The 25729-nt window shown below is 49.4% G+C and overlaps 1 protein-coding gene across 4 annotated transcripts in view; it reads left to right on the top strand.

Annotated features, from left to right (window-relative positions):
• LOC126519689 (methylosome protein WDR77-like) overlaps positions 1–25729 on the top strand; it is a 262463-nt gene that overhangs the window by 224032 nt on the left and 12702 nt on the right. For all 4 annotated transcript variants that reach the window (XM_055065356.2, XM_050169051.3, XM_072284883.1 and 1 more), the window contains one exon: positions 16595–16672. In XM_055065356.2, coding sequence (XP_054921331.1) covers positions 16595–16672 — 78 coding nt within the window. The remainder of the gene's footprint in view (positions 1–16594; positions 16673–25729) is intronic.

The following is a 25729-nucleotide window of genomic DNA, read 5'->3' as shown; positions in this document are numbered from 1 at the left end:
TAACTCTTGTTTTTTTATCTTTTGACAGTATCGTAACGTTCATTATTTTCTTCGTCTTTTTTTTACGTGGACCCTTTGTGTTGCTGTATGCTTCATGCTTCTTTCATTTATTTTTTGCACTTTGTTGCTAAGTTGAACTTCATTCTTCTCCATATCATTTCTACCTTGAGGATTCAGTTAAATAAATAGGCTGTTCAGTATATGAAACATATATTAAATGCAAATTATTTGTACTTAGGCATTTCAAAATTATGGATGGTTTTAATGTAATCTTCTGAGTACTTGTGTGAAATCAGTGTCAAATCATGCTCATTATGACGCAGACATGTGAAGACTGACGCCTGTAATAAACACTTTTTAATGTTGAGTGTACAGTGCGTCTAAAGGACACTAAGCAACATTAAAAGTAACTAATGCATAAAATGCCAGAACCAGTAGGTTTACTTACTGTTCTCAAAAGGTTTCATCAACTACTGCATTACTGCAACACTAGGCCTAAATACCCAGGCAGGTGGATATGTGTAAACATATGTTCTGTAAATAAGGCGTCATTAACTATTGTATAAAGATGTGTTTTAGTGATCAGTACCAGCAATCAATAAGCGTTGTATAGTCATGTTACTCATGCTCCTGACTTTGCTCCTATCTTTCTAATCCCCCCTCCCACAATGCTCTGATGCTTGCAGCCTGTGAGGCGACTTAAATGAATGAATGAATGAGTGAATAAATAAATCAATAAATAAATGGGAATGCCAGGTCTACTCCACCTCTCTGGCTAGAACCACGTGCTTGTTCGCACTCAGCTATTTTGCTCAAGGTTGTCATTTTTCTTTATGCATGCATTTGTAAAACCATGTTCCGATGCACTACCTACCTGCTTTGTCAAGAATAAATCAGAAGTTTGGGCCGTCTGCAGTAATGCCAGACAAAATGTGTGTAATTTGAGGGAATGTAATGGTGCCACTATCTCTCACTGCAACAAAAAGTGTATGCTACTTTGTTTTGTCCTAACGATGACAGACAGTGCCGGCATTTTTTGGAGTGACTGTCATTGAGTGGATTGTGCCATATTTACTCGGTTCTAATGCCCTCGATTTGTAACACACACCCATTTGCCGTGTGTGACCTAAAAAAAGAAAAGTCCGTTACAGTACCGCGCACCTCCCTCTTTCATACAGAAGCACAGCTTTCTCTCATTTGGAAAAACAAAGATTTACTCCTGTAGTGTTTCGCAACAAATGGCACTGCCGACGTGACCCAGGTCACATGCAACTGATGGCGCCACAGCGCTCTTGTATATAAGTTATGTTCACCGAAATAAAGGTTGTTGTCAGCATGGATCCGGCAGTGGTGCAGCCTCCGTGTCGCTGGGCTAGCAACACGACACTCTGGCGACGAGGATGTTTTCCACCGGGATTTCGCCACCGCCCCCATTCATTGACACCCCTGGCACACTGGCTGTACCATAGCCCCGCTAGATACGCCTATTTGAGACATTTTTACTGGCATCCGGAGTGACCAAACTATCCGCACCCCACCGCCAAGCTCTTTTGCTGCACGGTCTGGGGACCAAAAGACAGCGAATTTTCGACACACTTCCGCCGAGTACGCTGCAAACCAAGATAGAGCAACAGAGTGCCGCAGCCGCTGCCACGCTCGCGTCACATGGAGCCGCCGTCACGGAAACTGCCACAACTGCCGGGATGCAGACGCTGCTGCACAGCACAACCGCAGAAGCCCCATGCTTACCCGATGAGTACGACGTGGCCTTCGAGATGCTAACAACGCATTTCGCCACCCCTTGCAACATTCGCCTGCAACGCCATCGATTCCGTGAGTGTCACCAACTGCAGGAGCAGCCTGTCACGGACTTCGCGAGTTGGCGGCTCTTTGAAATTTCGCCACTCAAGCCGACGAAAACGTGTGGGAGCAGTTTGTAGCCGGTGTCACATGCCTGCGGCTCCGGGAAAGATTGTTGCTCGAGAGTGACAAACTGATGTTTGATCACGCTGTCCAGATAGCACTTCTGTGTGAGCGGACCCAACGCGAATCCGAGGCCTTCACCAGTACAGTGCACCGAATTTATCAGCAGTTACGGGACAATCTAACCGGACAGGGCCGATGAGAGGATCACCCCGATAGCGGCACATGCCCCCCCGAGTCACCGCCACTTCAGCTCACACATGCACACCACATCCGCGCCTGATCTTAATGCTGTCACTGCCGTTCCCCCGGGCACCAGAACTGCAACTGTGCGGAAACTGCGGCACCGCAAGTTGCTTGCGATCAGCATGTCCCGCTCACAGCTGCACATGCTTTGCCTGCGGATGCCGCGGTCACTTTCCGAGGGCTTGTCGAAGCTCCCACCGCCCACGAGAATAGTACTCTGCCGAGGTCCACGAAATCGCACCTGAAAAAGATGCTGCAAGTGTCATTAGCATTTTGGCGGTCCGGATGGAAAAGCACACTGGCATCTACATCGATGTCAAGGCTGCACCTGTTACTGCGATGACGCACGCGCATGCCATGACGTTCCTGGGTGACACAGGCTCGGCCGTGTTCATTATGGGGGAGCATCTATTCCAGAGCCTGTTTAGCCACGAAGCACAGCTGACAAGTTCCTACCTCACGCTGTTGGACTTCTCACGCAGGAAAATTCCCATTCTCTGGGTATTTCACGCTCAAATCTGGTACAAAGGGAAAGCAGCCATGATAACATTTCATGTTATGCCATGTGGGACACCTCTCCTCGGCCTGAATGCGGTTCAAGCCCTCAACCTTCGCATTATCGGAAAAGAATTGCGCTGCCGCCACCTATCCACGGAGGGACATGCAGAAGTTCCCGCCATGAGCCCCGGTTTGCAACCTCGAAACGCCACACCAAAAGCAGCACTAGGCCCTCCTAAATTTGGTATGCCGCCAATACCATGATCATGTTTGGCCATTTGTTTTTGCCTGGCTTGGGACTTGTCAAAGGCGTGCAACATAAGGTCACGATGAAAAACTCGGTCACGCCGGTCTCGTAGAAGCTAAGGCCCCTACCATTCTCTGTCCGCCAGTCGGTCTCCGACGAGATCAAGAAGCTACTTGCAGCAGATGTTATCGAGAGAATTAACGCCTCCGAGTAAGTCTCTCCAATTGTAGCAGCTCACAAGGCAGACGGTAGCATTCGACTGCATCAATTTACGAGAGCCTAACAGAGCTGTAGTAACAGACAGCTTTCCCTTGCCTCAGATGGAGGAACTGCTCCATGCCCTCAACGGAGCACGCTGCTTCTCCAGGGTGGACCTGGCATCGGCCTACTATCAAGTTGTGCTCCGCCCAGAAAGCAGAGACCTAACTGCGTCCATTACGCATGAGGGCCTTTTCAGGTTCAAGAGGGTCTGCTTCGGGTTGGCGTCAGCACCGGCTGCATTCCAACAGATCATGCCGAAGATTCTTGAAAGCTGCAAATGGGTCTTGTGCTACTTGGACAACATAATAATTTTTGGGAAGACTGAGAGCGAACACACACAGAACCTGAAGCAAGTCCTTGAACGAATAGCAGAAGCTGGACTCAAGCTCAACGAGAAATGCGTATTTAAACCATCGGAGCTGTCTTTCTTAGGACATCGGGTCAGCACAGAGGGTATAGCACCACTCCAGAACAAGGTTGAGGCGATCCTTAAGGCTCCTGCACCTACAGATGCTGCCACGCTACACTGTTTTTTAGGGCTAGATGAATACTATGCCAAGTTTGTCCCACGACTGGCAGATGAGGTAGAGCCAATGCGCTGTGTACTAAGCAAAGACGTAACCTTTGACTGGGACAATGCCGCTAAAAAAAGTTTCACAAGGATAAAAAGACTCCTAGCATCCCACAAGGTCCTACGAATGTTCGACCCAACGTTGCCCGTCATTGTCTGAACAGATGCATCTGCATACGGTCTGGGCACCGTATTGCAACAAGTGGAGGGGTCCCACATGCGAACTGTGGCATTTGCATCGCAAACATTAACAGAGACAGAACGAAAGTACTCAGCTGGAGGGCGTGAAGCCCGGGCCTGTCTATGGGCCTGTGAGAAGTGGCACATTTATCTCTGGGGCCAGCCGTTCACCCTATTGACAGATCACCAGGCTCTGGTCGCCTTGCTCTCGTCTGGGAGTACAGGACAGCAGCCCCTTTGTATCGCAAGGTGGGCCACACGACTCCTGCGCTACAACTTCAAAGTCCAGTACCACAGCGGAACCCACAACCAAGTAGCAGATGCCGTGTCCCGAACACCTGTTCCAGAAACAGGGTGGCTTCCAAGTAGATGAAGAGGGTGTGTCTTTAGTTACATCGCGTGTACATCTAGAGGATCATCGGGTTGCTACCGCTGAGGATGGCATGCTACAGCAGGTCACGAAATACATCCAGTCATCATGGCCAAATCGGAAAACACTTCCGACAGAACTGACACCCTACCATGATGTACGGGAGGAGCTTTCTGTAGTGGATGGGCTTCTTTGGCGCGCAGAACAAGTTGTGGTACCTGCCAAGCTGACTGCTACTTTCATCCATTTAGCCTACGAGTCCCACCCGGGAATAGTCAAGACCAAGCAACGCATCAGGTAAAGGTACTGGTGGCCGTGTCTTGACAAGCAAGTGGAGACCGCCATCCGAAGTTGCACTGTTTGCCAAGCCTCAGACAAGTGCACAAAGAACTTACAGGCACCACTTCAGCCTGTCCCACTGCCTGACAGGCCCTGGGACAAAGTGTCAATAGACATCATGGGGCCGTTTGAACGTGCACCAACTGACTGTCGGTTTGTCATTGTGGTGGTGGACTACTTCTCCAGATGGCCAGAGATTGCGTTCTGCAGTGACATCACTTCCCGCACGGTGATCAACTTCAACTTACGTCAAGTGAATTCGAGTGTTTCCTAGAGGACAGGGGTATTAGACATTTTTCAGATTACCACCCTCAAGCCAATGGTGCGGTGGAAAGGTTAAACAGGATGCTTAAATCATATATGCAACTCTCTCTGCTGGAGCAGCGACCCATCAAGGCCACCATTACAGAATACCTGGTGTGAAGAAGAAGACGCGCCTCGCGGCACAGCCGCATCGCCAACGCGCGGCTCGTTTCGGCTCACGCTGTTGATTGCTGGCGTCCGTTTGGACAGTGCTTCGGGCTGCCTCGCCGTTCCTGGTCGCTGTGCCTTCGCATTGGGCGCTGCCAATAAACCTTTTCTCAATTGGTGGAGGTGCTGGGACTCAAACCCCGTCGCTTGAAACCCTGGAGCTGAGATCAAGAACGCTACCGCCAGCCATGACCGACAGCTCACCCCAAACGGCACCGACGCCACAGTCCGTCACCTGCACCGGCGTTTCACGACAACGGGACCCCAAGATCTTCAGCGGTGCAGACGACGAAGATGTAGAAGACTGGTTTGCGTCATATGAACGGGTGAGCGCACACAACAAGTGGGATGATCCAGCCAAGTTAACCCACGTCATCTTTTATCTGGCTTGTGTTGCCCAACTGTGGTTTCACAACCACGAAAGTGACGTACCCACATGGTCAGTCTTCAAGACAACCTTTACGGAAGTGTTCGGACGACCCGCTGTTCGCAAGCTACGTGCCGAACAACGCTTGCGCGCCCGAGCACAGCAGACGGCAGAAACGTTCACAAGCTACATAGAAGACGTCGTAGACCTCTGTAAACGAGTCAACGCCGCAATGCCCGAAGCTGTGCAAATTCGCCATATACTGAAAGCCATCGATGACGGCGCATTCCAGATGCTCCTAGCCAGGAATCCGCGCACTGTGTCTGAAGTTGTCAGCCTATGCCAAAGTTACGACGAGTTAAGGAAGCAACGCGCTTCGACTCGACGTCCTCTGGGAAGCGACGAATTGTTGGCAAGCCTTGACAACATGTACGACCCATCCTCATTCTTTCAGCGGGTCAAGGACTTCGTGCGTGAAGAAGTTGCCCGCCAACTTTCTTTAGTCCCCTTCACTCAGGAGCCCACCTCCCGTCTTCCAAACACGCTCCGCACCCTCATTTCCGAAGAGGTCGCCCAAGCTGTCCCTTCCGCACACCATCAGCCGCCTGCAGCCGCGAATCTCAACTCTGCGCTGGCAGTGCAGCCTGTCGCCACGCCTATCACCTATGCGCAGCCAGTCCTGCCTGTGGCCGCGCCTCTTACGTACGCGCAGGCAGTACGCAGGCCTCCATAGGCGTCTTTCGCGACCCAGTTCCAACCGCTGACACCGGAAGCCCATGCTGCATCTTGGACCGCACCGCGAGCTAATCCTTGGAGGACACCTGACAATCGACCAATCTGTTATTCTTGCTGCACTCCCGGACACGTCGCCCAATATTGCCGCCGTCGCCCTCAAGCGCTCGGCGACGTCTCGCAGCCCTTCCAGTACGGCAGCCAGCCATCTCGCCAATACGGTGCTCCTTCCCCCCAACCTTATGCTCGTGCTGACGTCCCAGAATTTCCTTCGCGTCGCTCGCCATCCCCTTGCCGACGCTCGCTCTCCCCAATGCGTCGGCGACCCGCGCCACCTGACCAGGAAAACTGAACGTCGCAGTTCAAGAGGCAAGAATTGCGCCACATTCGAACTGTCCAAGTCCTCGCGCCTCTCCTGCTAACGTGGTCGAAATTTGTGTAGAAGGTGTTCCTGCATTCGCTCTTGTGGATACCGGCGCAGCTGTTCCTGTGATAGCTGCCAAACTGTGCCGTTCGCTGCGCAAGGTGACCACGCCGCTTTCTGGACTGTCGCTTCGTACGGCAAGCGCGCAGCACGTCACTCCGCAAGCAGCCTGTACTGTACGTGTGCTTATTCACGGCATTGTTTACATCGTCGAGTGTATTGTTCTTCCCACCTGCTCGCATGACGTCATCCTCGGATGGGACTTCTTATCCATTCATAAAGCTGTGATCGACTGCGCACACGCTGAAGTTGTATTTTCCCCTTGTGACGCACCCTTGGGCGAAGATTGCGACCGCCCTTCTAAACTTGCCATGCGCGAGGACACAGATATTCCACCTGGCTCCTTCGCCCTCGTACCCGTCTCTTGCGATGCCATCGCTGACGCAACGGTCCTCTTCACACCGTCCAACGTCTTCATGAGCCGTAAATCTCTCCCACTACCCTTCGCGACGCTTGACATGGCTGGCGGCTGCACCAATATATACTTTTACAATCCCCTCTGTGCGCCTATTACGTTGCTCGTGGGTGAATGCCTTGGCTTCATGGAACTCCTCGACTCTTCGTCTTTGGTTGACGTCCCCGGAGACTCTTTTTATGTCGACTCCGGCCAACCGTCTTCGATGTCCGAGCTTGAGGAAACGTCCAGGCATGCGTTCTCGAATGCCATCGCCGATACCCTCACACCTGCCGAACGCACCGACCTTCTCGATCTCCTGCACAAATTTAGAAGTTCATTCGACGTTTCACAACCTCGCCTGGGCCGCACGTCGGAAGTGCAGCACTATATTGACACCGGTTCACATCAGCCGTTACGTCAACGACTGTACCGCGTCTCCGCCGAAGAGCGTCATGTCATTACCACCCAAGTCGAAGATATGCTGCGCCGTGACGTTATTCAACCTTCCCACAGTCCCTGGGCGTCTCCTGTCGTTCTCGTTCGCAAGAAGGACAGATCTATTCGCTTTTGCGTCGACTACTGTCGGTTAAATAAGGTAACGCGCAAAGACGTCTATCCTTTGCCGCGCATCGACGACGCCCTCGACAGTCTTCAGGGAGCAGAATTCTTCTCGTCCCTTGACTTGCGTTCAGGGTACTGGCAGGTCCCGATGGCTGCGGCCAATCGCCAGAAAACCGGATTCATTACGCCTGACGGCTTATATGAATTTAAGGTGATGCCTTTCGGGCTTTGTAACGCCCCTGCCACCTTTGAACGACTTATGAACAACACGCTGCATGGCCTCAAGTGGTCTATATGTCTGTGTTACCTCGACGATGTCGTGGTTTTCTCGCCTGATTTTCCTACTCACCTGCTCCGCCTCAGACAAGTTTTGACCTGTCTAACGAATGCTGGCCTTCAACTCAACCTCAAGAAGTGCCGCTTTGCCGCGCGAGAGCTTACCATTTTAGGCCACGTTGTGTCCAAGCATGGCGTTCTACCCAATCCTGCAAAACTTCGAGCAGTTGCTGAGTTTCCGAAGCCTCAGACCATCAAAGAACTTCGAAGCTTCGTCGGCCTATGCTCATATTTCCGGCGCTTTGTTCGAAATTTCGCATCGATCATGGCGCCATTGACTCAGCTTCTACGCGGTGACGCCGCCCTCTCCTGCTGGTCATCTGCATGTGACTCCGCCTTCGCTACGCTGCGTCGTCTTCTCATCTCCCCACCTATTCTTCGCCATTTCGACCCGTCAGCTGCAACTGAAGTACATACAGATGCCAGCGGGGTCGGTCTCGGCGCCGTCCTCGCCCAACGAAAGCCGGGCTACCCCGAATATGTAGTCGCCTATGCGAGTCGCACGCTTACGAAGCCTGAGGCCAATTACAGCGTGACCGAAAAAGAGTGCTTGGCTTTAGTATGGGCACTTGGCAAGTTCCGACCATATCTGTACGGGCGTCCATTCGACTTGGTCACAGATCACCATGCGCTTTGTTGGCTCGCCAACTTGAAAGATCCCACTGGCCGCCTAGCCCGTTGGGCACTATGCATCCAGGAGTACGATATTCGCGTCGTATACCGCAGTGGGCGCTCACACTCTGACGCAGACGCCTTGTCTCATTCACCTTTACCTCCAGACTCGGCCTGCGAAACATCTTCCGCACATTCCGTGTCGTCTCTCGACATGGACTCCTTTGCCACCGCACAACGTCGTGACCCGTGGATCGCTTCTCTTTTCGACTATCTTTCTGGATCATCGACCATCCCTGTATCCCGAACCCTCCGACGCCAAGCAATTCATTTTGCCATTCGCGACCAGCTGCTGCACCGACGCAATTACACTCCTAAAGGTCGTCGGTGGCTTCTGGTGGTTCCCCGCAGCTTAAGGTCTCAAATATGTGCCGCTTTCCACAACGATCCGCAGTGTGGCCATGCCGGAGTCTTAAAGACGTACAAACGCATTCGCCACCGCTACTACTGGCGCGGCATGTACAATTTTGTACACAAGTTTGTTCGGTGCTGTCTTGACTGTCAACGCCGCAAATCGCCGCCTTTACGCCCGTCTGGTGCCTTGCAGCCACTCCCGTGCCCTGCCACACCCTTCGATCGTGTCGGCATCAACCTATACGGCCCGCTTCTTATGACGCCAGACGGCAATCGGTGGATCGTAGTTGCTGTTGACCATCTGACATGCTACACTGAAACTGCTGCTTTACCAAGTGCTACAGCGCGGAATGTAGCCTCTTTCGTCCTACATCGCTTCGTGCTTCGACACGGCGCACCTCGAGAACTCCTTAGCGATCGAGGTCGCGCCTTCCTCTCCGAAGTCGTCGAAAGTTTGCTTTCGGAATGCCACATTATTCATCGGACAAGCACGGCATACCATCCACAGACTAACGGGCTCACAGAGCAATTTAACCGCACACTTGGTGATATGCTCTCTATGTAAGTGGCATCTGATCATGGTAACTGGGACCGCATCCTTCCATTCATCACGTTCGCGTACAACACCGCGATCCAGGCCACTACGGGATTTTCACGTTTCTTCCTCCTGTATGGCCGCGAGCCTACGCATACCATCGACACGCTCCTTCCATACCGTCCTGACGCCTCCGAGTGTCTACCTGTGTCCGACGTCGCCCGACAAGCCGCAGAATACCGCCAGCTAGCGCGCTTCTTCACGGCAGAGCAACAGCAGCGCCAGAAAGAAAACCGCATCGACACGCTTCCGAACACCACCTACGCTCCAGGCATTCTTGTGTGGTTGTCGGTCCCTTTCCAAACGCCGGGGCTTTCCTCGAAACTCGTCCCAAAATTCGAAGGGCCTTACCGAGTCTTGGAGCAAACATCTCCGGTGAATTTTCTAATTGAGCCACTGTCACCACCTGAAGATTTGCGCCGGCGTGGACGTGACATTGTCCACGTCTCGCGTCTCAAGCCCTACCACGACCCTCTGCCTCCCGATTCTTAAGGCGCCAGGATGGCTCTTTTTGTCCGAGGGGAGATTGTGAAGAAGAAGACGCGCCTCGCGGCACAGCCGCATCGCCAACGCGCGGCTCGTTTCGGCTCGCGCTGTTGATTGCTGGTGTCCGTTTGGACAGTGCTTCGGGCTGCCTCGCCGTTCCCGGTCGCTGTGCCTTCGCATTGGGCGCTGCCAATAAACCTTTTCTCACTGGGTATTTACCGCGTCACCCCACACAGCGCCACTACTCTGTCCCCAGCATAGTTGCTCCATGGACGTCATACGAGGATGTCATCGACCAGCCAACCGCAGACTTCGGCGCCATGTATACGATTACCAACAAAGAAACAAGGCATATTCAGACAAGCGGAGAGCAGCCAGGGAGCCCAAATTTAAAGTGGGTGCCTACGTGTGTGTCGAATGTCCTCTACCTGGAATGAAAGGCACCCCCAGTTTTGGTGCTCCACTAAAAATTCTGAAACGCATAGGTCGTTGGTCATTCCACCTCTAGGACGGCCAGACGTGGAACGCCTCTCAATCGTCCGCTGTGCCCCACGAAGCTGTACAAGAAGCAACGGTGAGACAAGAATCCCTACCGGGGAATATGGACATAGACATGCGGGCAGGCAACGCCAGAACTTGGACACCGTCCTTATGAACACAGAGCACCGCATCCCAAAGAACACCAACGATTGATGACGCACAGTTTCCAGAACCACTGGTGTCACCACTGCCTCCTTGCATGCAAAGTCCATCTACACGTCCAGGGAGCCCACTACAGTCGAACCTGGCTATATCGGCTCGTAAAAATACGCCTATCAGTTCGATATAAAGCATAATTCGATGTAAGCCTGCTAAATAATTGGATGTCATAAAAGCACATACCATTTATAAAATCACTTTATTGATGGAATTAGCTTAATTTCGCATGAAATAGTCCTGCATTTTCTTCTGCTTGGGCAATTTCGCTGCCTGGGACGCACACACTTCTCCACATTGTCTAAGGAGTCGGTCGGAGCAGCTGAGGCCGCCACCTTCTGCATTCGCGCAGAAGCACCGGACTAGTGCAAGCGCACCAATCACTTCGGAGGACATGGGCAAAGGACCGTCATTGCTTTCCTGATTGTGCCCAATTTCACTTGTGCTCAGTACGACGTCGGCAATGTAGTCTTCATTTTCGGGCTCTGCCGTGGTCGCGACACCATCATTTGCACTCACGAACTCGTCCACCGTTGATTCGCCAACAGCTTCCGGAAATTCTGACAGTTCGCTCCAAAATTCGGCAACACCAGCAACGGCTAATTCTGACAGTTTGCTCCAAAATTTGGCAACACCAGCAACGGCTAATTCTGACAGTTCGCTCCAAAATTTGGCAACACCAGCAACGGCTTCGTTGCATTCATCAAAATTTACAGTCATCACCAAGCACGCAGAAGCTGGCACAGCTGAAGCAATTTCCGATGTACCACTCGCACACGGCCGTGCGTATGCGTCAAGCGCCACGGGCACCGGGTCGCGAGTTTGGCCGCTTTAGCCCTAATCACCCCTTTATTTTTCAAGATCATGCTGAGAGTGCTCCTTGGAATCTTGCACTCTGCGGGGACATCCGACTTGTCACCACGTTCGACCCAATTTATGATTTCGAGCTTCACGACGGAAGGCGAATTCTGCTGCTTCATCACGGCAACAATGCGGGAGAAGGCCCACAAGACGCACACACATTGAACCTGAAAAGCAGCGAGACAACTCGCACTTTCGCTATCTTGCACGACGAGGGCACAAGCGCCTCTGATTGGCTGTCTGAGCAAGCGCTGTGGGTGGTCCAGGATCATTTTTTGCAGGGGGCGTCGACGGCTCGCTCTACGCCGCGTGGTCACGGTAGGGAGAGCGGTTGGATGGAGCCGCACCGCCGGGTTTCCCCGCCACCTTGAGGGAAAGCCAGCTTCTGGGGGCATTTTTCCACTGCTTAACGTTCAATATATCGGGAGTCGCTGCTATTTTTGTTCGATGTAAGCATAATTTTTGCTATATATACTCATTGTAACTATACTTTGTCCAGAAATTGTTCGATATATAGAACAATTCGATGTAAACGGGTTCGATATAGTCGAGTTCGACTGTAGCTGGAACCATGACCTCTGGACTGTGTACTTATCGTGGTGGTGAACCAGGAAACCCTCATCAGCCAGTAGAGTCAGGGCTGCACCGTTCTACACGGGAGCGAAGACCGCCAGCAAAGTTCAGGGATTATGTGCCATGAACTTACTGATTGCAGCGACTTGATTAGGCAATCGCCACCAGTGACTACTATCAATTTGTTAGCGCAATTATTTAGTTGGCCACCACAAGCAGTGGCTGTTTTTTGGTTGTGTGCATACAACCTGCGTCTCTTGTTGAGGGAGGGCTAGATGTAGTGTCGTGCCTTCGCAACAGATGGCACTGCCAACGTGATGCAGGTCACACGCGACTGATGGCGCCATAGCGCTCTTGTATATAAGTTACGTTCACCGGAATAAAGGTTGTTATCGGCATGGAAACGGCAGTGGTGTAGCCTCCATGTCGCTGGGCTAGCGACATGACAACTCCCTATGCTCTAAAGTTGCGATTAATGAAAATATTAGCAGTTTCGCCCGAAAGGCGAAGCATTGATTGTGATTGCAAATTAGTCGACTGCTATACAAAGTAACCACAGTAGTTTAGTAAATGAACTTGTAAATATTCGTTTACTAACTAATAAACAAGCATGGTGTCACGCGGGCACAAGCAAACATGAACACGTCTCACTCAGTGACCGCGGAAACTTGCTGTCAAGTGGTAGAGGGAAGATGTGCGGTAGCAGGAGCGGGCGAATTGATCTTCGTGCTGCATCTCACTTCGACACAAACTAAGCGACGAGAACACAGCATGGTGTGCCTTGACGTGCAGACTCTGTCCTCATCGCAGATTACTTTCAAAATAGGGGCCATGCGGCCATGCCTTACATCGCCGCTGCCGGAGTAGAACGCCTCTCCTGTTTGTCCCAGTCGCGCACACAAGTTTCAGAACTCCAAGCGCCTGTGATGTGGCCCGATTTCCATCCGTCTCCGCACACGTGATCACTTTCTTTTTAATTGCTGCATCATGATGAAGCCGCCGTGTCCTTGTAATCGGCACTTCCATGCTGATAGAGCAAACACAGATAACGGAAAGACAGATGATGGACTAACCCAAACACAATTACTACAGCACAAGGAGGAAGCTATGGTAGCTAGGCTTGATGCACATATGAGGAGGCCATTTTGAAATGCCAATGGCGATGTGGCAACACAGATTTAGGGTCGTACTCAATGCTAATGCGGACGCAATATTTGGACCCGTTTTATCAGGGAAAAAAGTGTGTGTTAGATTCGGGTAAATATGGTAATCCCTGTGTAGAAAGTCACTGTTAAATTCATGCAGCACTCTCCTGTGACATAAAATGCCCAGCCCTTAAGGGGCCTACCTTCCCATTTTCTACATTTTAAGTAACAAAAAAAAAAACTAAAGGGCAATGCTACATTGGCTCAGGCTAAGGAATTTTTTCTGTACTCTGTCAACCCATCTGGTGGAAAGGGTTGGTTACTAGCAAAGAATGAAGGCCCAAGTTTTTTTTTTTTTTTTTTGATTTCATCCCAGAGCTGCTCATTTAGTACTTCAGTGTACTGACAGTGGAGTACAGTGGCATCTCGATAAACAGAAATCGCTTAAACGAAACTGCGTCTTAAACGGAACACCATCCTCATGGTTGGTTGGTTTTGTATTCATGCTATTGTATTCAGCTTTGTCTCTCAGTAAATGGAACTCTTGATAAACAGAACCAGTTTCTCTAGTCCTTTGATGTTCCCCTATAAAGAGAGTCCACTGTATCTTCGTATGTTTAGATGAGAAGCAGGAAAGCCCAGGAGCCAGATTTTTGTTAGTTGCGATCATGTGAACTCAAGGAAAGCATAAGGGAAACTATTTGTTCAGCTAAACCCACTTTTGGACCCTTTTCGCAGAGCAGTTTGCTCCATAGAAACAAGGTGATGCTTTTGGAGGCTTGCCGCCTCAGCGAAAGCGCGCAAATGAGAAACCATTAGCGCTTCTGCCTTGCTGCTGTGTTAGTGCTGTGTGTGTGCATTTGTTAGCTGCAGAAATAGTGACGGGCATATTGAGGAATGAAATTAGTATGTGTGGTCAAATTCACAAACCGCTGCTACATAAGGACTGGATTGCCTGTCTTGAGAGCTGCTCATTACACAGTGAGAAAGGGAGTAGCGCTGCTTCATGGCATAGTAAGTTTCTGGCAGCTTATCTACACACATTCACCCCCAACTAATACGCCAAACTTAAGACCACTTTATCACCAACGTATAAGGAATGAGTGAATGGGCTCTTAAATTAATGCGCCAAAGCATCGGTAATGGCAACTGCGACAGCACACAAATGTTCGAAGCTGAGTGTTCCATGCCGGTCCATAAAGTAAGCGAGTGATCAGCAATAATACGCCTTTGCTGCAAGCTATTACAAAGTACAGAACATCTACCATATAACTTAGGGTAGGGGCCACACTTTTTTTTTTTACAATTTGGCAAGGTACGGCCCTTACTTGGTCAAAATGTTGCAATGCAGCCTGCGACTTTTGGACACCTCGGATGTACCATTGCATGAATGGTGAAAGGTGAAAGATGCACGTGCGTGGCATCGAGGCACCGAGTGTGATTGCTTCTCCGTTGGAAACATTTTTTTCTAAATTTTGGGCTGTAAACTTAGGGGTGCCATCCTTACACAGGTTCAGCCCTTACGCGAGTCTATATGGTAAGTTCCGAGCCCTTGTGGGCAGCAAGAACAAGTCTATTGCACCTGAAGAAACCCACAACCAATTAGGCAGAAAATAAACAATCAGATAGCGATCGCACGAAGAAACATTATACAGTCGCTGACTGATAAGTCAGACACCGATAATCCAGACATGCTTACTGATTAAGACAGCTTCATGGCACTGCCAATGGCTCCATATTGGGGGCGAGGACTTACGGAGTCGCCATCTGTCGGAAGCACCTCCCTTGCGTATGAAGGATCATGCGGCGCGCTCCTCATAGGTTTCACTTATGGCGCTCAATAAAAACACCATGTAGCAGCCCTCCTGGACATTTATGTAAGTACTCTCAAAACGAGGGAAGTTTTTGACTGTAGGTATAATAATCTTGGGCAAACAGAAAACACAGAATCGTTTACAGACACTACCTTTACCGAATACATACGGGGAACGCCACTGCACCCAGTCGCCACGATGGAGTCTCCCGAACCGGCTTCTTGCGTGGAAGGTAGGCAAACGCTGAGAGTAAACTATGTTAAATATGTTCTTATAGAGGGTTGTCTGTATAACCAAATGGAGCATAACAGAATGAAGCCTCAATGCAGCGATCGCATGGGTTCGCAGCGACCGACTGCGCGTCTGCATGCATGTCCGCCCACAGTGTGGTTTCGCTGTGAGTGCGTTTTCGCACCGTGCCACGCGCTTTAGCCCGCAGCATATGACAGTACACTAGCAACCATTGTTGCATGGACGCTATCAGGTCCACGCCAATGGTCGATGTCGTCGATTGTTGTGTTGCCGCTGTGGTTGTCTCTGAAGGACTTCCAGTCTGTTAGTTGAGCAACTCCAGTCTTGGTTGGTTTCCGGTTATGCGCAATGTCAAGTTGGATAATGCGGTGGTCGCTTCCGAGTGTCTCCGAGAGTCGACTCCACTCGGCCCAGTGGACGTTCGCTGTGAACGTAAGGTCCGGGTTTATGTCCCTGGAGACACTATTCCCGACTCTCGTGGCCTGCAATGGGTCGTTCCAGAGGGTCGGCCTGTGTTGTTGAGCAGTGTCATGCAGTGTCATGCTTACATGTCCTCTGAAGTTGTTGCCAAAGCTTCGTGTCATGCACCTTGTCACAGTTTTCAATATCCACCAAAACAGTTGTGCTGAGCCACACCGGCGTCATGCACATCATTATAACTGTGGAGGCAACTCAGGCAGCTGAACGTGATCAAACATGGCGGTGCCCATGGGATTGTCATGAAAAGGGTCTGTAACAATGCCAGTTTCAACAATATATTGAATATATCAATGAGCAACCGATGTTACATCAACTTTTTTATAATAAACTGCTCACTATAATACTCCCCATGCCATGTTTTTGGTTATAATAATCAAATGTGCAGTCATGTGGGTTGGTTCAAGAACAATTTGTGATAGGTTGTAAAAACTGACACTAACAAAATCTACGCACTCGGAAGACATTTGCTTGTAAGTGACAGAATTACCGTTCCATAAGATTTCCAGGAAATTAAAATCTCCCAGTGATAAAAGGGGCTAATTAGGGTCCGGAACAACTAAATTGTTTAGAACATCACGAATGTCATTGCAAAATGAACACACAGCATTAGATGCTTTGTAAAAAACACAGAGGACTTGACAAGTGTGCTTAGCTCTTATCCCTGCAATTATCTTCTCATACAGGCCAAGCTTGTTGGCGGTGTGTGCCGACAACCCAATTGTGCAAGTGCTTGACGTGTCAAAGATGGAGGACAACATCACGTGAGTTGGACATGCACTTACTGTTCTTACACAGCATGGGAACAGCGCAAGAAACAAGGACGGAAACAAGGAGACACCGCACAAGCGCTTCCTTGCCTCCGTTCTCGTGTCTTGCACTGGTCCCAGGCTTTCTAAGATGAACCAGCTAGCCCTACATCACACCCTTTTGTGTTTCCTTGCTCGTTGTGTCCCAGGGATTTTTTCATGCCTTGCAGCTCGCTATGCATCTGCGAACATATGTGTTACCTAAGTGTGCTTTTCCTTATCAGAGCACGCAGGGTGCGTATTGTCACATTGTAGTGACGCTGAAAAACCAGGTATAGTGAAACCTCGTTAAACCGTAGTCTGCCGGAGCTCAGAAAAAGTGCGTACTAAACGGTAGTACTGTTTAACCGAAATAGCATGAGATCGCCCACTTACCTGTCGAAAATGGAACTCGGAGAGAGTGCGATGAAAGGGGAAAAAACATGCAGTATTTATTCACTTCGCGCGACATAAGTGTTATTTTCATTTGATGCCGCGGCGGCCTAGCACGAAGACAGCAGCCTCAAACTTACTCAAGCTGCGTGCCAGCTTCTCAGCCAGCCCCCCTCCTCTCGGCAAACACTCGCACGGCAGATTCCTTGTTGGCGTTGCGTATTCTCCGTGCACGCGTGCACTAGTGCTGCATAAGTCCCAGGGCGCCTTTTTCATTGCCGGGTGCCGGAGTTTGGAAAACTTTTCGTTTGGTATAGTTACGTTATCGCGCCCCTGTTCTCGTTGCGACGATTGCATTCACGAGGCTGACATAACGCGCAGCTTCTGCCACTGTCGGGCCTGAATCACCCGTGCTGTCGCTTTCCGTGTCGTCCTCATCACTGTCGCTAGTCGACACTTCGGCAACAACAGAGGCAACGATGGCGAAAAGTCGAACCTTGTAGCCGACATCTCTTCGTGGTCACCGCAGCGCTGCCGAGCAACTTCGCATTTCAAATGCCACACACTGTAGTCAACAGCACATCCATGTCGCGGGCCAGCGCCGACTTCTTCATGTCACGTTCGATAGCACGGACGATGTCTAATTTTTCTTCTACGCTGAGCACCCGGCGTCTTTTTTATCCGAGCTTCGGCATGACGCGAGTACTCGCTTGCACGACGCCACAACGCTCTCTCGCTCTCTGGCACGGCGTCGAAACGATGTTGATGTTGATGCGGCTTCACGTGCAAACGCACAGGGCGCTTGGAGGCCGTTGTACCGATCTCTGAGGCTTGTTCTGCCGGACCGCCCGGTGGAGACGACGCACCGCCGTGTTTGCGCGACGAAAAGTGGGAACGCTACGTTTTAACCGATGCGTACGCAATAAGCTGGTACGGTTTATGTGGATACAAAATACATTATGTTCAATGGCCGCTGAGTCGGGGAATTGACTTTACTACTTTTAAACCGAAACTACTGTTTAAGCGGGTACGGTTTAACGAGGTTTTACTGTCCGAAAAAAATGAATGCATGCTTTTTACTGCCCCTTGTTTTGTGGCTTGTGCTGTAGGAGTACATGCAGGGACCGAGTGACATGACAGTACTTCTCAGCTCAACAAAAAAAAAAAGAGCGTACACATTGTTTATTGGGCACGAATATATATAGACGCACAAAGTCACAGTTGGACATGCACTTACTGTTCTTACAAAGCATGGGAACAGCGCAAGAAACAAGGACGGAAACAAGGAGACACCGCACAAGTGCTTCCTTGCCTCCGTTCTCGTGTCTTGCACTGGTCCCAGGCTTTCTAAGATCAACCAGCTAGCCCTACATCACACCCTTTTGTGTTTCCTTGCTCGTTGTCTCCCAGGGAATTTTGCTTGCCTCACAGCTGGCTATGCATCTGCGAACATATGTGTTACCTAAGTGTGCTTTTCCTTATCAGAGCACGCAGGGTGCATATTGTCACATTGTAGTGACGCTGAAAAACCAGGTAGCAGCAAAATAGGCAGTCACAAATTTAACTCTTTATTGGGCGAACTTTTACCAGAAAAACATGTCACATTCAAAGCACAATGATAGCAGCGAGCACTGTCACTAGTGGTCGAAAGCTGATCTCACCGTCAAACGCATTGACTATGTATACAGTCAATGTCAGATTTTTCGGACTTCCTAGAGGTCGCGAAAACATTTGAAAATTGGGCAGTCCGAAAAAACTGAATGCATGCTTTTTACTGCCCCTTGTTTTGTGGCTTGTGCTGTAGGAGTACATGCAGGGACCGAGTGACATGACAGTACTTCTCAGCTCAACAAAAAAAAAAAAAAAGAGTGCACACACCGTTTATTGGGCACGAATATATATAGACGCACAAAGTCACAGGTGGTGCCACGTACTGGTGGCAGCCTAATGCATGACGATCTCTACACTCAAATCTTTGCAGGCACTTCTAAAAAATTTTTGAAGGCCTGCCAGTACACTTATTAGGCATATTGGTGCTCATACTGTGACAGGAGGTGGCGGGTGCACACTTGTATGATTAAGGAATACATACTGTGCTCTGTGACAGTTGTCCCTTTCCAGTCTTGGTAAGCTTCACAGCAATACTTAGCGTATGCTTCACCGCTTAACACTGCTGTATTGACACAAAGCTGACTTTTGGGGACCGGCATTATGCAACGCGCCGTGCTCGAGGTAGCGAGATAATGAAAATGGTGGTGGTGGTGGCCTTGATTAATGCCATTTTGTACATACAGTCACGGCAAAAAGTCGGTAAAATCAGATGGCAAAGGGTTCTTGCTTCCGAAATTTCAGACGTTCTTATTCATTGGTGCTGTTAAGCCATTCGAATTATCGGGCATGTCCAATAAATCGAGTGTCCATACATGACACTATTGTACATTCCAGCGTAATTGCTGGTGCTCATGCAGTTCCAGGATGCACCCCACCATTCACTTCGACTATGGAATCTGATTAGAAAAAGATTCCTTCGCTGTAGAATTGGCGACAACATTCAAGTTTTGAATACATTCCAGACCATTTATAACGAGAAGTGGGCAAATAACAAATAGCAGATTTCAAATCCAATATTGAATCAAAACAAGAAAAAAGCTAGATATTGAATCGAATGTCAAATATTACAATATTGTAATACGACTAGAACAAGAGGTTGAAGGAAGAAAGGACGACAACAGTCCCTGCGGCAAGCAGCAGCATCTCAATGGCTATCTTCCCGATCAGAAATCTCTGCCAGCCATCATCTGTAAATAAACACACAATCATCCGTAACAGTCTTGGAAGAGCTTGTGAGGTACCTTGGCCACACCAACACGGTTCTCCAAACGTCTTATCTTCACCAAAGCTTCTGCCTTGCTGGACAACCTCCATTACCGCTGGTGGTCGAGATGTCCAGCGATGAAGACGGAATCTCGACTGTACCAGCTCCAGCAGCCTCTTCGATACCAGTTTCAGCGGCCGTTGATTCCTGGCAATGCCAGCACTTCATTGAGCCTTGATTTCTCTCAGGCAAGTCTGGCGAGGACGTAGGCGAGTAGTTCACCCACTACAAACGGGTGAGCAGCTAACGGGTACGCTGTAAGCCAGCTCTCAGACGTTGTTTTTCTAGACGGACACGATACTCACGTGGTTCGATAACCATGAGGATACGCTTACAACATGGGATCGGTTTGTGTATGAAATCAAAGACCATTTCAGCAATTCTATTGCGAAGAAGCAGGCAGAGCGGGCGCTGCTTCAAAAGGCCCATGTTCCAGGTGAGACATGCACAACTTATATAAAGTCATACTGAAGCTCTGCAGAACGGTGAATCTTCGCATGTTAGAGGGAAGCAAAATTGGGCAGTAAAAGGAGATTGTCGAGAATGTTTATAACTTTCTCGTTGGCGAGGAGAGCCTCAACTCAGTCGCCAATGTAATACATTATTGCTGCACCTTGGCATGTCGACGGAACGCCATGTTGAGATGTCTCAACCCTTTGTATATTTTTAGAGCCGAATGCGCAGTTCACTCGATGCAGTGCTTCTAACGAATGGCCAGTTTCTTCCGCCTTGTCCAGAGACAGGTTTTCACCATATGCTAACAGCTTCCCGCGAGCGCTTGCTTTCGCTACACCATGGATAATCTGATCTTGGACGTGCTTGTTATAAGTAGTGCTGAAGTTGGACTGGACTGCTTTTTTCTTCAACACCATAACGAAGTCAAGAAAATTCTTCCTCCCCCAAGTTGCTTCGGGCTCGTAAACTCATTCCTCTCCGCCAATACGTTCGTTGATGTGGCGAGCAGCCGGTCAAGAAGTTGCATGAGTTTTGGGAACTCCAACTCGGCCGGAACAGAATCGGTTGACGCTGAGGCCACTTGAGTCAACTGTCTTGCCGCTTCCTGCTCCTCTTCGGCGAAGTACTTGCACTGTCCTCCCAGCACACTGACGAGCGTGGACGCTCGCCGCGCGTCCGCCCATTTGCCGCCACCAGCCGCTTCAAGGTGGGCCTGGAAAATTTTCTTCTATCGGTACCACAGAATAGACAGTGGGCAAAGCAACTCAAGAAAGAAAGGAAGGTTTAGGGCAAAGTAAGCCATGCCAAGTATGGGTGCAGGAACAAGCCGGAACTTGAAGCAGAAACATACAAGGCGAGAGCAATGGGCTGAAGAAGGCTTAGGTGGTTCGGCCTCGCAACACAATTGCATTGGTGGAGGTTGCATGCCGTGCAGTCTCCGAAAAAATCGTTTCACTCTCGAAGTTCATTGGTTCCCCGAAGCTTCAATCGGAACTTAGCTTCAGTCGGAACTGGAGTGGGAATCCCATCCTCGTCGCCAAAAGTTGTGTCGGCATCGTTTCCGGTGCTTGCCGTGTGCTTTACAGACGCTGGACCCCCGCCGTCTGTTGCTGTCGACACAACACCTATCATATAATATTGTTCGCAAATGCTTTCATAAACCTGCTCTGCAAATCCATTTCACTGCTCCAAAATGTATTTTTGGCTGCTCCAAAAGCTGCTCTGAAATGGCATGGGGCGGTAGCATCACTGATAATGAAAAGCGCTAGGATTATGAACATAGTTAAACCTCGATATAATAAAATTCAATATAACGACATTCTCGATATAGCAAAGTATTAACTTTTCATTGCCTCTTGGCCGTAGAACACCACATAATTAGAACCTCACTATAACGAAGTGTGTTTCTTTGCGATTTAAATATAGCAAAATTTCACTGCCGAGACAATAAATGGGAACTTCCGCAGATGCATATGGTCAAATGATTGAATTACAAGCGGTTGCTTGCAAATGGCACTTCTCAAATCGCATGCCGCGCAACAAGAGCGACCGCTGAAGTGGAGCCGCATCATGTTTGGTATGAAGTGCAAGTGCGATAAGTTCCTATCGTGCCCTGTGCACTGTGTGCTTTAGGTGTGAGTGTAAGTGTGCAAGGGTGAGACAAGAAAGATAGTGGCTTTACAAGTGCCACCTTCCGTACAAACAAAGGCAGAGAGGGGCAGGGGAGCGAGCTTGTAGTAACGCGATCAAGCGCATGCGAGGGGGCAGGAGGCGGGAGTGGGAGCTAAGTTGGCACATGTCTCAGCCGTGGCTGCTCATGGCTGTAAGCATGGCTGAGCGCATACACAGCCGCACACATTGCGTTGGACGTAATCTGCCGCGTATGCAAAGAGTGGACGTGCCGAGATGGCATGACAATGTGTAAGCTTACTTACCGCATGTTTAGTATTTGAGGTTGCGTAATCTCGGGTTTCGGTGACCCGTTAGAGCGAGAGGCAAACGAAGCATTCACTTTTCACTTTTATCAGGCGCTTTTCCTGATAGCGCCGTCGCAGTGTGGGTGACGCTATCAGCCGCGGGGGCGGAGTGCATGCAAAAGCGTGGCCGGCTTCACTTCATTTATACCACCGATGTTAAGATATAGTCGAAGTCCGTTTTGCTCATCGTCTTGAATTTCCATATCCCGCCTTGCCCGTGTTTTCCTTGGCATAAAACAGTATCATTCGTCACCGACTTTGAAATTTATCCAAATGAATTGTTTTCTCATTCAACTTTATTTAGATTGTCCGATAATTTGTAAAACTCTGCGACCCCTTTCCATGTAAAATTGATCGGTGACTGTGCTTATTTCCATAAAGGGTCGAATTTCAATACATATAAATTTTCATATAATGAAGTAAATTGCCGATTTTACCGACTTTGTTTTATTGAGGTTTAACTGTATTATTATGCGTACGTTCATTAGCTTTTTGTGACGGACCATTTTGTCACGTACTAGTGATGGTCAAGGATGCATTAGCAAAACTGTGAATGACGAAACTAAGTTTTTATTGGGCAAACCTGTGCCCATAAAAAACAGGCTACACAAAGCAAAACGATAGCGACGAACATAGTCTGCGATCGGGGAAATCTGAGCTACGGGTCAAACTCATTGGCTTTCATACATGAGTCATTGAAGGTTCCAGAGTAATCGCTGGTGTTCGCATGTCTTCCAGAAAGTACTACACAATTCGTGTCATGCATACAATCAGATTGCACAATGTTCGGTGGCAACAGACAATGGATGGAACCATCGATAACATTCAAGAAACTTCCGACACATGCAGGCATGTCAAGCGCCGAGCAATAACGTTTAACATTTGTTAGCTGGTGAAAAGCGGTCATCCGAGAAAGATAAACAAGTACACTTGTCATTGCCTCCATCTTAAAAAGCATGGTCCTGGTGCTACGAACATAATAGGAAAGAAAAAGTAACAAAGCAATAAAGAAACACAGTCCCAAAGTTTGTTAGCACTGTTAGAACAGCTGAAGGTGCAGAACATCGACTGGTTCAAATGGCGCCGCCAAATGCCATCTAGCACAACCTTAGTCCAGTGCGCCAATGTGTCGGATGATCTTTTAGGGTCCAAAATAGTGGTGGAAAAGCTTCTCACTGAGACCTCCTCAGCATATTGGGGTGCAAACCCAAACACGGTTGCTAGGCTGGTACTCTACGTAGCTTTGATGAAGATTGTAGTGCTGGCTGTTGCTCCTCTGCTTGTTTTTAATGCACAGGTGGGTGAGCTGTCGGGCTTCTTCGGTGCGCTGGAGATAGGCGGCGACACGGATATTTTCTTTGTCATTGACTGGCGGCAGCATGAATGGCGTGATTTGCTTTGTTTCTTGCACCGCCATGTTGTAAGCAAAGGTTGCATATGGAAGGATGGCATCCTGCGTCTTGTGTTCGATGTCGACCTGAATTGCCAGCATGTCGGCGAGGCTCTTCTTTAGCCTCTCCGTAAGACAATTCATCTGCGGGTGGTAGGCAGCTGTCCTCCTGTAGTTTTTTTGCGGCTGTGTTACAGACATGCTTGCGTGGGCTCTGCTGTAAAAGCTGTTCCTAGTCGGTGATGAGCACTTCTGGGGCACTGTGTCATAGCAAGATATTCTTGATGAATAATTTCACCACTTCGGCCGCACTACTTTTAGGCAGGGCTTTCATTTCGCCATAGTGGGTAAGGTAGTTGGTAGTTACAATGCTCCACTTATTCCCAGATGTTGATGTCGGAAACGGCCCCAATAAGTCTATCCCGATTTGTTGGAAGCATTGGCAAGCAGGCTCGATTGGCTGTAGCAGTCCTGCTGGCCTTTGGGGCGCCTTGCATTGCTGACAGTCTCAGCATCTCTTGACGTAACAGGCAACGTCAGTGCTGAGGCACAGCCAATAGTACTTGTATCCTTGCAAGCATACAGGAAAATCCGCGGGGCCCAGCTGTCTGATGATCATGCAGGGCATGTAATATTTCTGGCTGCAGTACTACAGGCATGACGAGAAGGTAGTTTGCGCTGACTGGGAAGAAGTTCTTCTTTACGAGGATGTCGATTTCCAGGGAAAATGAAAACAATCCTCGCCTAAATTGCCTGGAGACAACTTCGGTGTTGCCTACCAAATACTCAATGAGGCTTTTTAAAAACTCCAGGTCTGCTCGTTACTGTTCAGTGAAGTCTTCTGCGCTTATTGTTCCTAGAAACATGTCATTCTCGTCGTCTGTGGCGGGTCAATGGGGGTACGTGATAGACAGTCGGCATCAGAGCTTCCATTCTGATTTGTAAACGACAGTGATGTCGAATTCCTGGAGTCTGCGACTCCATCGTGTGAAGCTTTAAATTGGGCGGCCTACACGAAGCATGGTCGTTGCTTACGACTTTGAAGGGCCTGTCGTAAAGGTAAAGGCGGAATTTCATGGTAGTTAAAATGATGGCAAGGCATTCTTCTTCCATTGTAAAATAATTGGCTTCAGCTTTTGACAGCAACCAGCTAGTTTAAGTAATGACCCTTTCCAATCCATCTTTCCTTTGGACTAGAACGGTGCCAAGGCATAGGTTACTTGCATCTGTGTGAATTTCAGTGTCAGCATCTTCGTCAAAATGGGTGGGCACTGGTGGTGACTGCAGGCACTGTTTAAGCTCTTGGAAGGCTTCGGCTTGAGGCACTTGCCACTTGAAATTTACATCTGATTTCGTGAAAAAGATTAATGGCTCGGCGATGTGCAATAAGTTCTTGACGAAGTGCCTGTAATGGGCACACAAGCCAAGGAATCTGCGCGCTCCCTTCTTGTCGGTAGGCTGTGGGAAGTTAGCTGTGGCAGATGTCTTCCGTGGATTGGGGCGGATTCCAGATTTATGGATGATGTGGCCGAAAGACACGCTCATCGTAAGTGAAGCAGCACTTTTCCAACACTTTTCCAGCACTTTGCCTACTGTGATAGTCAAAATTTCCAGTTAAGTCAATGGCGTCATCCAAGTAGATGAGACAGGAATGCCACTTCAGCCCTCTTAACAGCGTGTCCATCATGCTCTGGAACTTTGCAGTTGTCAAGCACAGTTCGAATGGCATAACGTGAAATCGTAGAGGCCATCCGGCATGATGAAGACAGTCTTCTCGCGATCCCTCTCGTCGATTTCTGTTTGCCAGTGACCAGTCTTAAGATCCATCGATGAGAACTACTTAGCGTTGCAAAGTCGATCCAATGCGGCATCTATTCGTGGGAGGGGGCATACGTCCTTTTTAGTTGTCTTGTTCAACCAACAATAATTGGCGCAGAAGCGCA

Source organism: Dermacentor andersoni, chromosome 10 (assembly GCF_023375885.2).
Source record: "Dermacentor andersoni chromosome 10, qqDerAnde1_hic_scaffold, whole genome shotgun sequence".
Lineage (NCBI taxonomy): Eukaryota > Metazoa > Arthropoda > Arachnida > Ixodida > Ixodidae > Dermacentor > Dermacentor andersoni.
This window is presented reverse-complemented; position numbering and strand designations above follow the sequence as displayed.